At 55.7% G+C, this 17,773-nt stretch overlaps 3 protein-coding genes and 1 long non-coding RNA gene across 8 annotated transcripts; 3 read left to right on the top strand and 1 right to left on the bottom strand.

The window, feature by feature from the left end:
• Positions 1 to 1,172: 1,172 nt before the first annotated feature.
• Positions 1,173 to 7,684, top strand: SACK1C (scaffolding CK1 anchoring protein C). The gene is made up of 4 exons (XM_030762932.2): positions 1,173 to 1,747; positions 3,907 to 4,074; positions 4,284 to 4,408; positions 4,922 to 7,684. The coding sequence occupies exons 1-4, from the start codon at positions 1,277 to 1,279 to the stop codon at positions 6,360 to 6,362; spliced, it is 2,205 nt and encodes a 734-aa protein (XP_030618792.2). The 5' UTR covers positions 1,173 to 1,276; the 3' UTR covers positions 6,363 to 7,684.
• An 858-nt stretch (positions 7,685 to 8,542) lies between these two features.
• Positions 8,543 to 15,157, top strand: EIF6 (eukaryotic translation initiation factor 6). 5 transcript variants are annotated; one of them, XM_089896785.1, is made up of 7 exons: positions 8,543 to 8,757; positions 9,016 to 9,134; positions 9,269 to 9,354; positions 11,092 to 11,309; positions 11,807 to 11,983; positions 12,171 to 12,352; positions 14,876 to 15,157. In XM_089896785.1, the coding sequence occupies exons 1-7, from the start codon at positions 8,644 to 8,646 to the stop codon at positions 14,883 to 14,885; spliced, it is 906 nt and encodes a 301-aa protein (XP_089752911.1). In that variant the 5' UTR covers positions 8,543 to 8,643; the 3' UTR covers positions 14,886 to 15,157. The 5 variants fall into 5 exon arrangements, with proteins under 5 accessions (XP_089752911.1, XP_089752912.1, XP_022448287.2 ...); XM_089896787.1 differs by having other exon boundaries at positions 8,707 to 8,786; XM_089896786.1 differs by lacking the exon at positions 12,171 to 12,352.
• LOC149747482 (uncharacterized) lies at positions 13,841 to 16,273 on the bottom strand. The gene is made up of 2 exons (XR_016387910.1): positions 16,184 to 16,273; positions 13,841 to 15,925 (listed from the first exon to the last, which is right to left on the bottom strand). It is a non-coding gene; the product is annotated as an uncharacterized LOC149747482 (long non-coding RNA).
• MMP24OS (MMP24 opposite strand) lies at positions 15,740 to 17,515 on the top strand. Its single transcript, XM_022592581.3, has 2 exons — positions 15,740 to 15,857; positions 15,932 to 17,515. The coding sequence occupies exon 2, from the start codon at positions 15,935 to 15,937 to the stop codon at positions 16,160 to 16,162; it is 228 nt and encodes a 75-aa protein (XP_022448289.1). The 5' UTR covers positions 15,740 to 15,857; positions 15,932 to 15,934; the 3' UTR covers positions 16,163 to 17,515.
• The last annotated feature ends 258 nt before the right edge of the window (positions 17,516 to 17,773 follow it).

Here is a 17,773-nt window from a genome sequence, read left to right as displayed (position 1 = left end):
ATGTACTGTCAGGTAGACGTATACACACTGAGGGATAAACACAGGAACTCAGCAACACAGAAACATGACTCCTCCCCTCCCAGGAGTGCTTCTCTGACCCAGATATGGCCCTGTTCTCCCCCTAAACAAATCCAGAGATAAGGCCCTGCCACCTCGGCTACCCCCGTGGCTTGTTACCCTCCCACAGTCTGGCTCCCCCTGCCCCTCACGCAGCCTCCCCACGCCCAGGGAAGGGCCTCCTTAGAGTACCCGGGGCTCTGATCTCTGCCCCTGCCCCTCCTGGGCCCCTCTAGGATCCTCAAAGACAAAGCCCCATTCGTCTTTAGTCCCAGGGCCCAGCTTGATGCAGGGAGCCCCTAAATCCCCTCGCCAGCACCAGCCCCGCTGTGCATGTATTGGGCCCCAAGTGAAGCTTTGTGGGCATAGAGGAACCTGTGTCTGATCTGGACATGATCACAGATCAGTTAAAGCAAATGCAGCCAGTACTAAACGGGGTCGTTGAGACATGGCATTAGGTCTTCTGCTGTCCCGGCCACCCTCATGGGACCTCGTCCCTCCACAGAAAGGTGGGGCTGGCACCCTTGTGACCACTTCTGCCCGGCCTGCCTTCTCAGCTAGCTGCCATCTGCTGAGTCCCCTTCTCCAGCGCAAAGCCTCACCCTGCTCCTGAGGACTCCGGGACTAAGGCCCTTGATGGAGGCAGAGACCGGAAACTGGCCTGCTGTTTGCCTCCGGACCATGCAGTGTGTCCCCCGATCCTCTCAACCAACTTTCTCACTAACCATTTAATACTCAGCCCCCGAGGAGGGGAGAAAGGCTGGGGTCTGGCGCCACCAGGTCAAGAGCTTCCCCAGAGCTGAGGGTGGTGGAAACGCAGACATCGGGAACAGAATTTTTCAGGGGTGGGACAGCATTTTTCACTGGGACTCCGGAAGGGCAGGGTTTGGAGGAAACTTGCTGGGAGCCTGGTGGGGATGCAGCAGGTGATGCTGGGGTGGCGGAGGGAGTGTGTGCTGAGTAAGGACCTTCCCTTTCCCCGGGCGGCGGGCGGGCGAGTCCCAACAGCAGGCGGACATGTGAGGCTGACCCAACAGGTTCCCGAGGCCGGGGGCAACGGGGTGGAGCGTGGCTCTGACAAAGGGCAGGCGGGCGGGAGACAGTTTCTGCTGGTATCTTCTTCCTGCTGCAGCCAGCCCGGGGTGCAGGCCATGGAGCCTGCTGGAGGGTGAGGGTAGCCGGTGGGCAGGCGTGTTCGGAGGCGCTGGGAGCTCAGGGCATGGCGGGGCCCCTGCGGTGCCGGGTGGAGGAGCTGAAGCGGCAGCGGTGGCGGGAGAGCTCACCGCGGGTTTTCCAGCACAGCGAGGCAGCCCGGCTGGCGGCCGATGCCCTCCTGGAGCGGGGTGAGGCTGCCTACCTGCGGGTCCTCTCCGAGGAGCAGGAGCTGCCCTTCCTGAGCCCTCTGGATGTGGACTACATGACCAGCCATGCGCGCGGGGGCTCTGAGCTAGGCGAGGCCGTGGGGCCAGGGGCTGCCGGGCCTGACCCCCTCAGCCTGCTCTCCGAAATCACCTCCGGCACTTACTTCCCCCTGGCCTCCGACGTAGACCCCCCGGACCTGGACTTGGGCTGGCCCGAGGTGCCACGGGCCACGGGCTTCAGGCCCACGCAGGCTGTGATCCACTTACAGCGGAACAAAGCCAAGAGAATCAAGGACCTTCTGCATTTCCTCTTCAGCCAGGCCCGCACGGTAAGGGCCTCGTCTCTTCAGACATTCATTTCACAGATGTGGAAACTGAGGCCCAGGGAGAGGAAGTGTGGCCACACAGCAGCTTGGGGGCAGCATTGGGACGAGAACCTCTGCCCCCTATCAGATCACAAGCTCCTAGAGTGTGGGCGTGTTTTATTTACCTTGGTAACCTCTTGGCACTCGAGGACATTATGAACAAGCTTAGAACAGGGGATGGGTCTCAGGGACTCCACAAACACCCTGAAAACGCGTGCAAAGTGGTGTTCATTGCAGAGGGGGATCCTCTCTCTTTTGGGGGAGAGGGCCTATGGCCTTCATCAGATTCTCAAAAATGTCTGTGATCCCCAAACTAAGAACCCCAACCTTGGTGAGCATCTGAGCCACCCCCTTGAGTTACAGAGGAGGAAACTGAGGCCAGAAAGGGACTGGGACTTACTCATGAGGTCCAGTCAGTTGGTGAAATGGAACCCGGGGCTCAGGGAGAGGGAAAGGGCTCTAGACTCAGGCCCCGGGCCCCAGGCACAGCCCTGCCTCCTGACAAATGGTCCCAACTGAACCTTGCTTTGTGCACTGTATCGCCACTGGCCTGAAGCAGGGGAAGGGGCGCTGGTGCCTGGGCCTCAGCGTGGCCTTGAGGGCTGGGCTTTTAGCTCTGCACCCAAAGGAAAGAGGAGCGGAAGCTGCTGGGCTCAAGGATGGGGAGCAGGGCTCAGGAGAAAGGGAAGCGGCAGAGCAGGTGGGGTGTTTGTACCTGGGAAGCCTTCAGCTACAGACTAGCACAGCCTCACTCCTGGAGCCCTGGCCTCTGACTCAGGAGGCAGGGAGATGGATCAGATGACCCTAGGCAGAGTTTGGGGTGGCTTAGACTCAGTGCTCTTGCTAGGGGAGCAGCCCTGAGGGTACCTGCTGCAGATGTTAGGAGCCAGGACGCTGGCATCCTGCTGGTACCTCCAGAGCCTCCCTGGCAAGTCTACCTACGTCCCAGGCAGGGGAGGGCCAGACCTGACTGGCACAGGGAATGGGGTTATTAGTGAGATGGCTGCTGTCATCACCCCTGCCCTTTGATTTTTCTTGCTTGTCCTGTTCCCCTCACCTGTGGCCAGGCCTGTGCCATGGACTAGGGCATCCCTCAATGCTTTGGTTCCTCATCCTCCCGTCTAGACCCTCCACCTCTGGGTCAGGAGCCAAGCTTCCACTCTGGGCTGTCACTGACTCTCAGAGTGATCTTGGGAAGTGCTTCCTCCCCCTGTGGCCCAATGGCTTTGTTTGTTAAGGAGGCAGCAGGAGAGGAACATTTATTGGGCTTCTGTTGTGTGTTGAGTATTTTCACATTAAATTCCCCATAACTCTTGAGAGGTAGCTATCACTATCTCCATTTAGCAGATGAGGAAGTCGAGGCTCCCAGGGGTGAAGGAATTCGCCTAAGGTCATAGCACTAGGAAGTAGCAGAGTGCAGGTTCGAACCCAGCTCTGTCTGGCTCCAGAGCTGGAGTGCTTTGCTCCGCACCTCCTGCCTCTCAGCCTGGACTGGGAGAGGAGGTTCTCACGGCAGATATTGCAAGCCCCGCCTCTCCACCGAGCAGAAAACTTGGTCCCAGTTGTAAGAGGTCACAGCAGATCTCTGCAGCTTCTCAGCGAAACAGGTGGGTCTAGCAAAGGGCACTGAAGACCCCAGTCATTGGCCTGCAGCTCTGATCCATGAGAAGGGAGCCTCAGACAGACAGCCAGAGCTACAGCTTGAGCAAGTGGGGGGAGTGTGAGGTGCTAGCCTGGGAAGTGGGGTCTGGGTTTTGCTTCTGACTCTTTCCCCCTCTGGGCCTCAGTCTTCCCATCTGTAGAGTAGACCTTTAGACTGGTACAGCTGATCCACAGACCTCTTTGAGAATCAGATGACAGATAAACAAACCGTCCTTAGAAAAATGCACACAAAAACTTTCAAACAGCCTTCTGGGCTTCAAGACAGTGAAACCCCCCAGCTTCCAAGTCAGGAACCCCCAGGCTGGGTCACCACTAAAAGCCCTCCCAGTTCAGGTGTTCTCATGGGCTCTGGCCTCCTGCTTTTCAGTCCAGTGCTGTTTCCGGGGATCTAGCCTCTACCCCTGGCCTCGGCAGCGCCCCGGGCAGGGCTGAAGCGCTCCACCCCCCCCCGCCCCCTCCAGGTGGTGGCTGTGGTAATGGACATCTTCACCGACATGGAGCTTCTGTGTGACCTCGTGGAGGCCTCGGGCTGGCGTGGTGTCCCCGTCTACCTGCTTCTGGCCGAGGAACACCTGAGGCACTTCCTAGAGATGTGCTACAAGATGGACCTCAATGGAGGGCACCTACGGGTCAGCAAGGGACGGGGGCAGGAACTGGGGTGTGGAGTCAGGGAGGGCAGGAGAGTCAGTCGGGTGGTTCGTGAGCATCAGGGGTCAGTGGGAGTGGGAGGCCGGGCTCTCCTATAGCTATTTTGGGTCAGAGACCCCAGGAGATTTAGACATGGCTTGAGCCCTGTCCTCTAAAGGTGATTCCCAACCTCCCTCCCTCCTTGGCTCAGAACATGCGTGTGCGGAGCACGTGTGGGGACACATACTGCAGCAAGGCAGGCCGCCGCTTCACGGGGCAGGCCCTGGAGAAGTTCGCCATCATTGACGGTGAGCAGGTGGTGGCAGGCAGCTACAGGTGAGCAAGTGGATGGCGGGGAGGGTGCCTGGGGCTGAGCCACCGGCTTGCGAGGGTGCCTGGGACCTGGCAGCTTTGAACTTTCCTTTCTTCATCCATCCCTTCCACCATGAACTGAGCAGCCGCCATGTGGCAGGCATGGTGCAGGGCCCAGGGGCCAGTGTGGGGAGCAAGACAGCCCTGGGCTGGGCCCTGGACGAGCTCACTCTGTGGAAGGACTACTTTAATGCCCTTGGCATAGAAAATAACTCTTGCACCTTGGAATTGGAGGGACTTCAGGGAACCTGGCCCTTGGTCCATTTTACAGATGGGGAAGTTGAGGCTGAGATGCGAAACCACATGCCGAAGTCCACTAAGCTGAGCTAGGGCTAGAACAGACTCCGGAGTCAGAGCTCTGCCCCCTCACTTGGGCCCTAGGGGTGCTGGTGGTTTTATCTTGCTCCCCTGTTTGTGACTCCTGCCTGGCCCCAAGGTCCTGCACTTTGCCTCCTGACCCTGACCCTCTGCCCCCAGCTTCACCTGGCTTTGCAGCCAGGCCCACACGAGCATGGTGCTGCAGCTGAGGGGTCGCATCGTGGAAGACTTTGACCAGGAGTTCCGCTGTCTTTATGCCGAGTCCCGGCCCGTGGAGGGCTTCTGCGGAGGTGAAGATCCCCTGTCTCCCAGGGTACCGTGCCCTCCCCCAGTGGCCCGGTCCTTCAGGCCCGGCATCCCCAGCACCACATCCTTGTCGTGCTCCAGCACCAGCCTCAGCAGCATCAAGTGCTCACCTCGCATGGGTCACTCCTCCTACCCAGCTCTGCCAAGAGGCGGCGGCTGCAGTGACATGGCTATGGGATCCTCCTCCCCGGGCCCTGCCCGCTGTGAGGCCGATGGCCAGCCCTCCCTGCAATGCCAGCTCTCAGACCCTAACCACGGCCCCCTGCTTGGGCCCTACAGGGCCAACCTGAGCAAGCTGGGGGCATCCCCCTGGTCCCAGTCCTCCCCTGCCCTCAACCCCAATAGCACCAGCCCTGTGACCCTGGCAGGGGGGTCACCTCTGCTTGCTCGCCCTCACCCCTTCCTCTCCTTTCCCCGGGGTGTCTCAGCTCTGTCCGGGCTCCCAGAGAATGGGGTCACAGGAAGCCAGGAGCCTAGCCCCCCACGAGGCCGCTGGGTACCCGGCACAGCCCTGGAGGCAGTGGAGGAGAATAAGGTGTCTCTGAGTCAGAGCCATGGCCAGCTGGATCTCCTCGTCCCCTTCCCCAGGGCACGAGAAGCAGGGGGCCCTGATTCTGGGGTGACCCCCATCTCAGGCTCCCTTTGGCCTAGTGAGCAGGCCCCAGAGGACAGGAGGTTGGCCTCAAATCAGAGATACAACCAGCTGGATCTCCTGCCCCAGGCCCAGGATGCCAGGGGTCCCCCTGAGTCAGGCTCCCCCAGGCCTGGCAATCGGACCCCAGAGGACAAGAGGCTGTCCCCAAACCACAGCCATGGCCAACTGGACCTCCAGGTACAGTCCCCCAAGGCTGGGGGCTCCAGAGTGCCCCCTGAAGCCAACTCCTTGGCCAGGCCTGGCAAGCAGGGTAAAGATGAACAACGGCAGACCCTGGGACACAGCCAGCTGGACCTTATCATGAAGTTTGGCCCATTCTGGGGTGAGGGGCCTGGGTCCAATGATCTCCCCAGACCGAGCCCTGGCAGAAAGCCTGGAGTGGACTCTGGGGATGAGAAGCGGCTGACTCTGGGCCACAGCCAGCTGGACCTCATCACCAAGTATCATCAGTTACAGGGCACCAGGCAGGGACCTGAGCCTGGCCTCCCCAGGGGCCCCACAGGTGGCCAGCGCAATGGCAGTAGCAATGGCCTGTCTGGGGATGAGAAACGGCTGACCCTGGGCCACAGCAAACTGGACCTCATTATTCAGTACAACAAGTCCAAGTCCAAGCTGCTCCAAAGCCGCTTTCAGTTGTAGTCCTGCTCCCAGAAAGGACATGTCCGTCCTCCATCCACTGTGACTCTAGATTGGCTCAGGTCCCAGACTCTGGGGTGGGAGCTCGAGCAGGGGCCTTATGGGGAGGAGAGGGAGTCTAGAGGCCCAGGTTAGACATTCCTTGGGCTTGGGATTCTTGCTCACACACGTACATGCACACACATGGGGAAATGGAACCCACAGTTACTGGGCACCTGCCGTTTGTCACTGTGCTGAGCCCTTCTCACCAGTTACTTTTCATCCTTCATCCTCACAATACCCTACGAGATAGAGCTCTAGTAGGTGTACAGCTCTAGGATCATAGATATTATCTTCCCTATAATATAAATTTAGAAGCTGGGACCCAGCGAGTTTGATGACTTGCTTGGAATCAGGTCCGAGTAAGTGACAGGGGCTCAAATCTGTGTCTCTGACTCTTAATTTCTTAAGATCGCGTTTTTGCACAGACAGGACACAAAATATCAACAGTTCCCATGTCCCCATGCACACAAAATCCACATAATAACAGAGATGCTCCAAATGCCTGCACAATATACTGCACACTGACAGGTTTCACACCCACAAACTACACCCACAGATACAGTCCATGTGATAAACCAAAACACTCAGGATTCTAGTTATAGGTACTCAATAAATGTCATTTGGGTAAATGAATGGTTACATTCAGTGCACACCGTAGACCCCTTAGGATCCACAGACCATAAATATGCACATAACCACACACACACACACACACACACACACACACACACACACACACACAGAGGCATGCATGCACCAACCAGTATCTTTTTGTACCTAAGCTGTGTACCCAGTCCTGTGCTGGACATGCCATAGGGTTGAGAAATGAATCAGATTCAGTCCCTGGGAGACAAGGATTCAATGCATAAACGACTGGTATATCTAATTAAAGGCTAACCAGTGACAGAAGGTGGTAGAGAATGAAGGCCAGCAAGTGGTGGTGATGATGGAGTGGTGAGAAAAGTTTCTTAGAGGAGGCAGCCTTTGAGCCAAGCCTTGAAGGGTGGAAAGGACTTGGATAGATGGAGGCGAGGGTTAGAGGAATTCCTGGTAGAGGGAACCAGCTGAAGAGAGACCATGGAGAGGACTGAATGAGTGGGTCTGAGATGAATCTGGGAGGATGGAGAGGACGTGGATACACACACACACATACCAGCCTCATTTTGCTGAGTGTCCCTAGAAGTATAGGCTCTGTCAGATGTAGGTCCTTTTCCTGAGCTTGCGACCTGCCTGGGACAATATACGTGATACAAATCAATAAAAGCAGACATGCTATGACCCAGCAGCAGCCTGGTGTATCCTGAAGAAGGCAGAGTTATGAAACTGCAGGTTGGGGACAGGGGAAGGGCACCATTCAGGCCAACTATGGAGAGGTCCTTGAAGGAGAGAGGAGGGCTGCAGGAGGGCTGGGGGGTGGGGAGGAAAGGGGCTCCAAGCTTCCCTCTGCCCTCGCTGAGAGTGACATTCTGCGAGACCCTGGGGCTTTTGTACAAAATGGGGGCCAAGTTCATCCGTCCACCAGAGCAGGTCTCTTGACTGCCACCATCTGCGGGCGGGGCGGGGTCGGGGTGGGGGAGGGAGGCAGAAAGTGGCTGCCCATCAGCCCCTACACCCTTGCCCACTCTGGACCCTCCCTGACACCCGGCTTCGTCCATCCTCTCCTCTCCAATACCTTCTTCAGCATGGTTTCCTTTCATCCTCTGGCCGCGCCTCCTTCTCCAGCCTCTGTCGTGGTCTTACTTCTCCCTGATGGACACCTTCTCCGTGGGTGACTTCATCCACCCCAGGCTTCAGCTCCACATCTCAGCCCTTCAGTCTCCCCTGGGCTCCAGATCCGGCCTGGGCATCTGTCCCACACCTCACTCTGTCCCTCACCTCTCCCACACCTGCTCTTCCTCCTCGGGCTTTACTTCAAGGTATAACTCCGTCTGGGACTTCCCTGACGGTCCAGTGGTTAAGACTTCTCGCTTCCAATGCAGGGGGCATGGGTTCGATGCCTGGTGGGGGAACTAAGATATAACTCCATCATCAACCCATCTTCTGCAAGACATCCCTGGCTCCTCCATTCTTATGCCTCACATCCAACCAGCACGGGTCTGGGTCGATATTATCTCCTACAAAGCTCCTGACTGAATGAATAAATGAATGAATGCGAGCTTGCTGGAGGCGGGGCCAGGCGGGTTAGAGACAGGACCACTTGCAGCCATAGAGTGCTCCCAGAGGCTGGCGCTAGAGTGGTCGCATGCGTAGCAGCGTGCGCCGCGTTCTCTCGGAAGTCTCCCAGGGAGGAAGCGGAAACGGAAACCTACCGAGGGCCGAGGAGGCCCCTTGCGCGTGCGGAGGTTTCGTTTACGTGGTGAGTGGTTGTGGCGGGACACCGGCAGGGTCAGCTCCGGGCGCCCTGGGTCGTGAGGGGTGGGGGCCGAAGGATTCGGGGCTGTCGTGTCTGGCGGGGCTAGGTGGGCGGGCCCCGAGGGCTGGGGGCCGAGAGGGGCGGGGTCGCGGCGGGGCCTGAGGCGCGGAGGCCGCGGGACCCGGACCCGGACCCAGGGTCGAAGCCGGAGCACCCTGTCCCGGGAGAGGATCCGCCGGCCCTGAGCTCCCTGTCCCGCAGCCCCTAGGCCTCATGGCGGTCCGAGCGTCGTTCGAGAACAACTGTGAGATCGGCTGCTTTGCTAAACTTACCAACACCTACTGCCTGGTGGCCATCGGAGGGTCGGAGAACTTCTACAGGTGCGGCGGGAGCCCGGGGCCCGTGGGCAGTGTGTGGGTGGGTGGCTGGGAGGGGTACTTGGGAGTCTGGGGCTCGGGCAGAGGGAGGGTTCAGGCCCCCCAGCCCCGTGACCACCGAGTCCTTGTCCCTACAGTGTGTTCGAGGGTGAGCTTGCTGATACCATCCCTGTGGTGCACGCCTCCATCGCCGGCTGCCGCATCATCGGGCGCATGTGTGTGGGTAAGCTAGCTGGAAGTCGCCGAGGGAGGAAATGGAGCCTCCCAGCGCCTTTAATTATACCCCTAGAAGGGACCCCGGGTGACCCAGGGATTCCTAGGCTTTCATCCATTATTTCCAGGGACTACAGAATCTCTCAGGCCTGTGCTGGACCCTAAGTGTCAACAGATCAGGGACAACCTCTGGCAAAGGCTTCTGGATCATTGTAATCACAAATAACATTAAGGGCTTTCACTTTTACCCTTGTTTCAGTCCTTGTTCACGAAGACCCTGGGAGGTCGGAATTATTGGCCTAATTTGACTGATGAGGAAGCTGAGACTCAAAGAACCCAAGTGACTCGCCCAGTTCCACACCTGGTGTGAGGGAAGATTGGATTCTCATCTCTCCCCGGCCACTGACTCTGGGCAAATTGCTTCCACTTTCTGAGCGTCTGTTTCTGCCTCTAAAAAATGACAAGCTGGGCTTCCCTGGTGGCGCAGTGGTTGAGAGTCCGCCTGCCGATGCAGGGGACACGGGTTCGTGCCCCGGCCCGGGAAGATCCCACATGCCGCGGAGCAGCTGGGCCCGTGAGCCATGGCCGCTGAGCCTGCGCGTCCAGAGCCTGTGCTCCGCAACGGGAGAGGCCACAACAGTGAGAGGCCTGTGTACCGCCAAAAAAAAAATAATAAAATAATAATAATAATAATGACAAGCTAAGATTCTGGGGCGTACTGTTGAGTTACCCATTTCAATCTTCAGTTCCCTTTACCATGTACCCCTGTGTCTCTCAGCACGGTTGACTCCGGCCATTTGTCCTTTCTTTGAGCTGGATCTGTCTGCCTTTACTGCCTCCCCTTCTTTCTAGTTTTGCTCAAATAGGAGTTTGTTCCTTTATTTTTAATCATAAGCCTGATGATCTTGGACTCTTGAGTATTTTCTTATTCAGGCAGAACATTCTTATCCCTAACCATGACCTTTGGACTTGAAGCTAGTTCTTATGTAACAAGGGAGATCTTTTTTTTTATGATGGGAGAAACTTATAGTTGAGAAGTTCAGAGTTGTGACCTTGCAGAGTTAGGCAGAGGTTTAGTCATTGTTGTCACAAGATAATTGTGGTTCATTCATGTTGCTGTGTACTGTGTTTTGTGTAGGTGTACCACGGTGTATTCATTCATTCTCTTGGTAGTGGGCATTTGGGTAGTTTTCAGTTTGGTCTGTTATGAGTATTGCTGCTATGTTTCTTAGTGAACAAATGTATGTATTTCTATTGGATATATAATACCTAGGAGAGAAATGGCTGGGTATTCAATGTAGTAGATGATGCCACATAATTATCTGAAGTGGTTGCCCAGTTTATACTCCTATTGGTTGCTCCATATATCTTTGCCAACACTTGGTATTGACATTCTTTTAAAAAATTCAGCCATTCTGGTAGGTGTGGAGTATTACTTCAGTTTCTTAAAATACAACTAATGCCCAAGAGCGCTTCCTGTTAGTCCTGGTTCCTCCTGGCTGATGATGGCGAATTGGGCAGGATGTGTTGGGACAAACTCCTAGGCCATCTCTGGCCTGCCCAGTGGGACTCCTGGTCCCCCGGGTGTTGTATGGATCAGTGGTTTGGAGGACTGGGGTCTGGGTCTAAAGCTTTGCTGGGGAAGCTAATTGGGCTGGATTGTATCCCCAGCCCCCAGGGCTCAGCAGGCATCTTGTGTATTCATGGTCCATCCTTGTCCCACCTTCCCTAATTTGGGTCTCCCCAGGGAACAGGCATGGTCTCCTGGTGCCCAGCAACGCCACCGACCAGGAGCTGCAACACATTCGCAACTGCCTCCCAGACTCAGTGCAGATCCGGCGGGTGGAGGAGCGGCTCTCGGCCCTGGGCAATGTCACCACCTGCAATGACTACGTGGCCTTAGTCCACCCAGACCTGGACAGGGTGAGGCGGCCCAGGAGTCACAGGATATTAGCCGAGTCAGCGGTTAGCCACCATTCTTGCCCATCAGACAGGAATTAGGGGTATCTCTTGTGGTTTCTCTTTATACCTGGGCTCCTGCAGTTCAGACATTGGTTGGAATAGTGAACAGAGGCCTTCCATGGTGTGATCAGTGTCAGAAAGAAGCTAGGGAGTGTATTAGTCCTTCAGAATCAGGGAGATTGACCCATCTGGTCTTGAAGTCAGGGCTAGGAGAGAAGATTGACAGGTGAACTCTTGCCTGTAGGTTAGAGGAAAGGAGGGTAATGTGGAGACCAGCCTCTGGCTCTTCAGGGCATGCATGGATATTAGGGGCTCCATAGCTGGTCTAGACTCTGCTCCAAGCTGTATTCCCTCCTTTTTCTGGGTGAAGCTTCCATATGCAGCTACATAGCAGAGGAATGAGCTTAGGGAGTCATGCCCTGGGTGGGTCTGGGTGTGGAGGCCCTGGGTTCTTTGATCTGCTTGTTCTGGGCGCTGAGCACAGTACCTTTGGCTGACAGGAAACAGAAGAAATCCTGGCTGATGTGCTAAAGGTGGAAGTCTTCAGACAGACAATAGCTGACCAGGTGCTGGTAGGAAGCTACTGTGTCTTCAGCAATCAGGGAGGGCTGGTGCATCCCAAGACTTCAATTGAAGACCAGGATGAGCTGTCCTCTCTCCTTCAGGTCCCCCTTGTGGTAAGCAGTCTTATTCTCTGAGCTCTGTCTCCTGCTGGAGCAGATCCCTTTGCCCAGTATTCGGGAATCTAGATTATTACCTGTCACAGTTTGGGTTTGGGCTGAGGGTCAGGGAGAAGGGTTTGGGGAGAGTCCTCATGACTTTGGCTGTTGTTGCCATGATCCACACTGAGCCGTCCCTTGGCAGGCGGGCACTGTGAACCGAGGCAGCGAGGTGGTCGCCGCTGGGATGGTAGTGAACGACTGGTGTGCCTTCTGTGGCCTGGACACGACCAGCACAGAGCTGTCAGTGGTGGAGAGTGTTTTCAAGCTGAATGAAGCCCAGCCTAGCACCATTGCTACCAGCATGCGGGATTCCCTCATTGACAGGTATCTGGGCCTCTCTTCTTTGGAGGGGAGGGGAGGGGAGAGGAGGGAGATGCCACCTGTAATGGGAGCCACACTGTATTCATACTGGTAGGTTCTCCTCGCGTGTGAGGCCACATCTGCACGCTGCCGAGCAAGCACAGGGCACAGTCCACAAGCATTTCCTGAGGACCTGCCCACTGCCGTCTTTGAAGACGCTGGCTCAGTATATCCCTTCTGTAGTCTGTCTTTTATTTTATCACTGACCACATTCTTTTGCAGTTTGTATTTGCCTGTGTGTCAGTGTCCCCAGCCAGTAGCCTGAGACAGGAAAGAGCTTTTTAATTGAAGGAAGGAGGGAAGGCTGCTTTTAGGAACTGAGGAGACCCAGGTGCCTAAGGGACTCGGGGGTGTGGGGAATGCATCAGAATCACCGTCATCTGGACTTTGTGGGTTTAAAACAAGAGTGGGTTCTTGGGCCCTACCCCACAAGAGTGGGTTCTTGGGCCCTAACCCTGGAAGGTTCTGGGGTGTTAGGCTCTAGAATCTCTTCCTTTGGAAGAGCAGCAGGTGCTGGATATTTAGTGCCTCCCCCCCCACCCCCATTTAGGATCCTTCTCAAGGCACGCCATACCCGGCTAGCACAGGAGTCTTTATGAGGATAGAAACCCCAAAGTAGAGCAAGTGTCCAGTAGCAGACTCCCTACTTAGCAGGGGCAGAATTTCCCTTCATTTTCCCTCCTTCATTCATTCAATTGCTTGATGTTCATTGAACCCTATGGACAAGACCCCATGTGGGATAGTTCAGCAGCTTAGTGCTACATCCTGCCTCTGAGAGGGACTTAGATTGTAGCAGTGGAGAGAAGATGTAGTGGCCATATATAAGTTAGCTAACTTCAAAGAAGAAGTAAAAGGTGCCTTTTGTGGTTTTGGAAGCTCCTGTGATACACTTTCTGGAATCCAGGAAGGTTTTGGGGAGGACAGATCATTTAGTCTGGGCTTCAGGGAAATGAGTAGGTAATTGAAAATGCGAAGATAGGGTGGGGAAGCACTTCAGACAGAACCAGGGATGGGGAAGTGTGGAAGGTGTGAAGGGGAAAGGTTTTATTCCCAGTGTTGAGGACTCTGAGTGCCCATGTCAAGAAGTTTTGACTGGGTGTTTTGACCTTTGGTTTATGTTTGGATACTTGTTAACGTAGTTTCTTGCCATCACCCCTCAGATACTGATTCCCTCAGTTTGGCGTGGGACCCAACCATGTGTGGTTGTTTTAATAATCTTTCCTAGGTGATTCTGATGAGGGCAGTTTGGAGACCACACTGACAAACTCTGCTGTCAGCACTGGAGAGCAGTTGAAAGGGTCTGAATAGGAAAGTGGTACCAGTGGTTTTGTTATTTGTTCAACAACTTTTTTTGGAGCACCTACTATGTGCCAGATAGTAGTGATGGGGTGATGAATAGAATATACCCTTCCTCCCCTTTTGGAACATTGAACCTCATAAAGAAAACAGTACTTCCACAATTAACCATTTAATTAAAGAACAAAATGAAAAAAACTCCTTAGCAACCTAAGAACAGAAAGAAATTTCTGTAACCTGATAATTGTTACCTACTAAACTACAGCAAATGTTGTATTTAATGGTGAAACTTCAGAAACTGCCAGGCAGAACTGCCTGCAGTCAGCAGCCCTGGTCAGCATTGCAGTTAAGATAAAGACATGGGTGTTGGAAAAGAAGAGACAAAACTCATCAGCCTCCTTTGGTTTTGAACCTGTTGAGTTTGAGGTGCCCATGAGACCTCACAAGGAAGGTGTCAGGTCGGGGATTAGAAATATGTACTTCAACTTCCCCAAAGTTCTTTCATTTCTTCTACTTAAGATTTTATGAGGAAAAGCCATCCTAGGAAAACTAAGATAGAATCCAACTTTTTTAGTACTTTAAAGAGAAATAAAAACTTCTGATAACAAAAGAAAAACAAACAAGAAATATGTACTTAAGGGAATTTCCCTGGTGGTCCGGTGGTTAGGACTTGGTGCTTTCACTGCCAAGGGCCTGTGTTCAGTCCCTGTTCGGGGAGCTAAGATCCCACAAGCCGTGAGGGGCAGCCGTAAAAAAGAAATACATACTTCATGTTTATAATCGTGCACATGATTATCACCTCCAGGAAGAATGTTCTGGCCGCAGCCCTGCCACTAGAGGATTTGGGGCCTGGACGTGCCCCTTACCCTCTCTGAGCCACTTTGTTCCCTTGTCTAATGTCTGTTGGGCTTGACCTGTGAGGCTCTGATTTATGATCAATAACGATTTGAATAAGTTATTGAGTTCACCCACCCGAGTGGAGGAGTTACTTTTAGTTTTTAAGCACTGAGAGTGCTAGACTGGATTTGTGATTTGTGGGAGCAGTGGAATCTGGAAGGGCCTCTGTGTGTGGCTCTTCGGGGCTGAGCTGGAACAGAGGTCCTGGGGTAAGGGTGGAGGCAAGCACCTTGAGAATGGAGGGTGAGCTGTGCTCTGTGAAGCACCTACTGACAATGCTCCTTCTCTCTCTAGCCTCACCTGAGTCACCTTCCATACTCTTCATGGGCTCCTGGCTCTGGACTTTGGCTCCGTCTCCACGCCCCACCCAGTCTGTCCTGGATGCTGGCAGGGCCGTAGCAGAGAGCTCACCTGGACTCAGTGGCTGGACGCCCAGCCCTTCTTCACCTGTGCCCATCTCCTGAATCTATAGTTACTGCAAAAATCTGCCACATCATGCTGGCCGGCAGGTCCTATGGCTTCTGGCTGAGAGCTCTGTTGTCTGTGCCAACCCATTAAAGGGCAGCTTCTTCCGGCCATTCTGAATGTGTTATTTGGGGACCTCAGCCTGCACTCAGCCCCCCACCATTGTTCCGGGGGGAGGTGGGGTAGGATGCACACACACCCCTTAGTTCTACAGTCTTCCACTCCTCTCCCCCCATCACCAGATAGGCGGTTTCATCCCAGGACAAGAGGAAGCAGCACTCTCCACTGTACTTCTCCCATTTTCCACACAACTTCAGCCTCATACTTTTGGCTTCAAAGATGAGTCTGTTTCAACTCTCTCCTAGGCCAGTGTGAGGATCCTGAAGGGCTCTGGGGCACCTGGCTACAGGGCAGTCTTGTCCTCTTTCACCCAGGGTGGATGGAGGTTTGCTGGCCTGGCTGCTAGGTGCCCAGGACCGCCTCAGACCAATCTCGGTAGGCCCTTTCCTTTAGGGCCTTGGGTGGGTGCGGAGCCGGGCTGGAGAGGCGAGGGTAGCTGGGGCGGCTCCAAGCGTCTCCGAGTTGCTCGCGGGGCGGGGCCCCGGGGCTTCGGGCGGGTGTGGCCGGTTGCTGGTGGGTGGGTCGGGTTTGCTGGGCCCCGCCCCTGAAACCTTCCTCGCGGGCGGTCAGAGGGCGGGGTTCGTGCGCCGTGGCGTCACAACGCCAGTCCCTCCTGAAGGTGCTGCGCAGGCGAGCTGGAAGCGGAGGCCGGCACTGGGATTCTCCTGACCGGCGGCTCGGGCGGTGCGAGGTGAGGGTCGGGCCCTGCCGGGGCGGGGGTGGCGTGCGGCCCGTCCCGTACCTGACGGGCCTCTCGTCCTGCAGAACATGGGAGCTCAGCTGAGCGGTGGCCAGGGCGCCGCGCAGCCGGTGCAGCCCGTGCAGCCCGCGCAGCCCCAGCCCCAGCCCCAGCCCCAGCCCCAGCCTCAACCTCAGACCCACCCCCAACCCCAGCCCGCGGCGCCCGAGGGCCCTGGGCGGCCCTGGCCAGAGCCCGGCCCCTGGGGGCCGCTGGACGACGTGCGCTTCCTTATCGTCTGCACCTCCTGGTACTGACTCGTCGCCCTCCGCACTTACCGCCCGCCGCCTCCTGTCATCCTGTATGCCTCTCCTGCTCGGGTCCTTGTCGTCTCTCCCCACCTTCCGCCACCCCGGAGACGCGCGGAGAGTCGGGGAGCTCGCTGGGGACTGGAAGGAAGCCTCCTCCGCAGCCTCGCCTTGGGACACCGTCTTGCCTCTGGCCCCTCCCGCTACCCCAGATTCGTTGGCTTCTCAGCCTGCACCCAGACCAGCTCAGACCTTCGTGTTCATCCCCACCCCACAGTTTCTCCAGCCGTCTGGGTGCTGGGGCAGCCTTTCCTGTCACTGGCTTCCAGAACCAGGCCAGGGCTCTTGGTAAGAAGACCCCAAGGCTGCTGACCTAATCTCACCTCATTTTTCCCTGTTGCCAAGAACTGGGCTCTTGCTTTTGTCCTTGGTCATGGCACCATGTGCCTTGACTTGAGAAAAGACCTTGCCACAGTGAACCTGCCCATACCTCTCCTGGGAGGGGTTGCTCCGCCATCCTGGGTGCCACCCTGGCATTATCTGGCTGTTTTCCTGAGACCCCAGTAACAGAGGGCCTCCAGGGCCAGCCTTTTGGAGAGAGGGGGCATCTGATTTTTGGGCCGGCAGATGAGATGCATGGGGCACCTCCCAGACACTGCAAAGCACCCTGTCTCCCAGAAGCTTCTTAAGGCCACCCAGAACCTGATCCTTGTTCCCACATCCCAGGGAAATGACACACTCTGTATTTTTGTTTTATTTAGAAATGATTTAAAAAACATTATACAAAGGCTGATCAGTTTAAAATGTGACTGACACTGAAATGCTGTGATGTTCCCCAGACTGAGGGGAAGCTGGGCTCTGGGACCTCCAGTGCTTTGCCCCTCTGTCTGCCCTGTCCTGGGATGATGGACAAACGGATGACCACAAGGCAGGAGAATCCATGATTGGAAGCCTCCAGGCTGAGCCCTCTCTGGGCCTGGCCCTGCATCCCTCACATCTGCAGCCTGGGCTGCCTGCCTCCATCTCCTGCTCTTTCTCAGCTGACCTCGGTAGTACCAGGAGCCAGTGGGGAGCCTGGGGGGCCTAGAGCTTTCAAGAAGTGAGAGCACCAACCTGAGGAGTGGAGAGGGACCCGGAAGGGGAGAAGGGAGGCCAAGAAAAGATGGATAAAGGAGACACTTCTGATCTCATCTTGGACCCTAGAGGGGTCTAGCAAGCCCACTGGGTGGCCTGGGCAAGTAACAGCCTCTCTGTGCTTCATTTGAGGGCACAGTGAGAGTTATCCTTGGCCTCCCAGGGACTGCATGAGTTACATGTGAGCGGACAGGGGTGAGCTAATAAAGTGCTTTGCAAAGTATAAAACACTGTACAAACCTATGAATCACTAATATCTCTGCAGTTGTTCCCCACCCGCCCCAGGGAGCCCGCCCTTGGCCAAAATGAGAAAAAACAGGATGATGACAGGGAACACAGTGGACCCATATAGGTGTCTCTGGGATGAGATATTTTGCTCAAGACAGCTCCCAGAGTCCCTGTCTGCTACAGGTTAAGCAGACTCAAAGCCCAGAGGCCATGGGGTGGGGGCAAGGCCCATGCAGGCTCAGAGGCCCTGCCAGCACC

Source organism: Delphinapterus leucas, chromosome 15, assembly GCF_059928025.1.
Source record: "Delphinapterus leucas isolate spDelLeu-1000000601 "Yukka" chromosome 15, BTC_Dleu_Yukka2, whole genome shotgun sequence".
Taxonomy (NCBI): domain Eukaryota; kingdom Metazoa; phylum Chordata; class Mammalia; order Artiodactyla; family Monodontidae; genus Delphinapterus; species Delphinapterus leucas.
The sequence above is the reverse complement of the archived record's forward strand: the minus strand, read 5'-3'. Positions and strand labels throughout refer to the sequence as shown.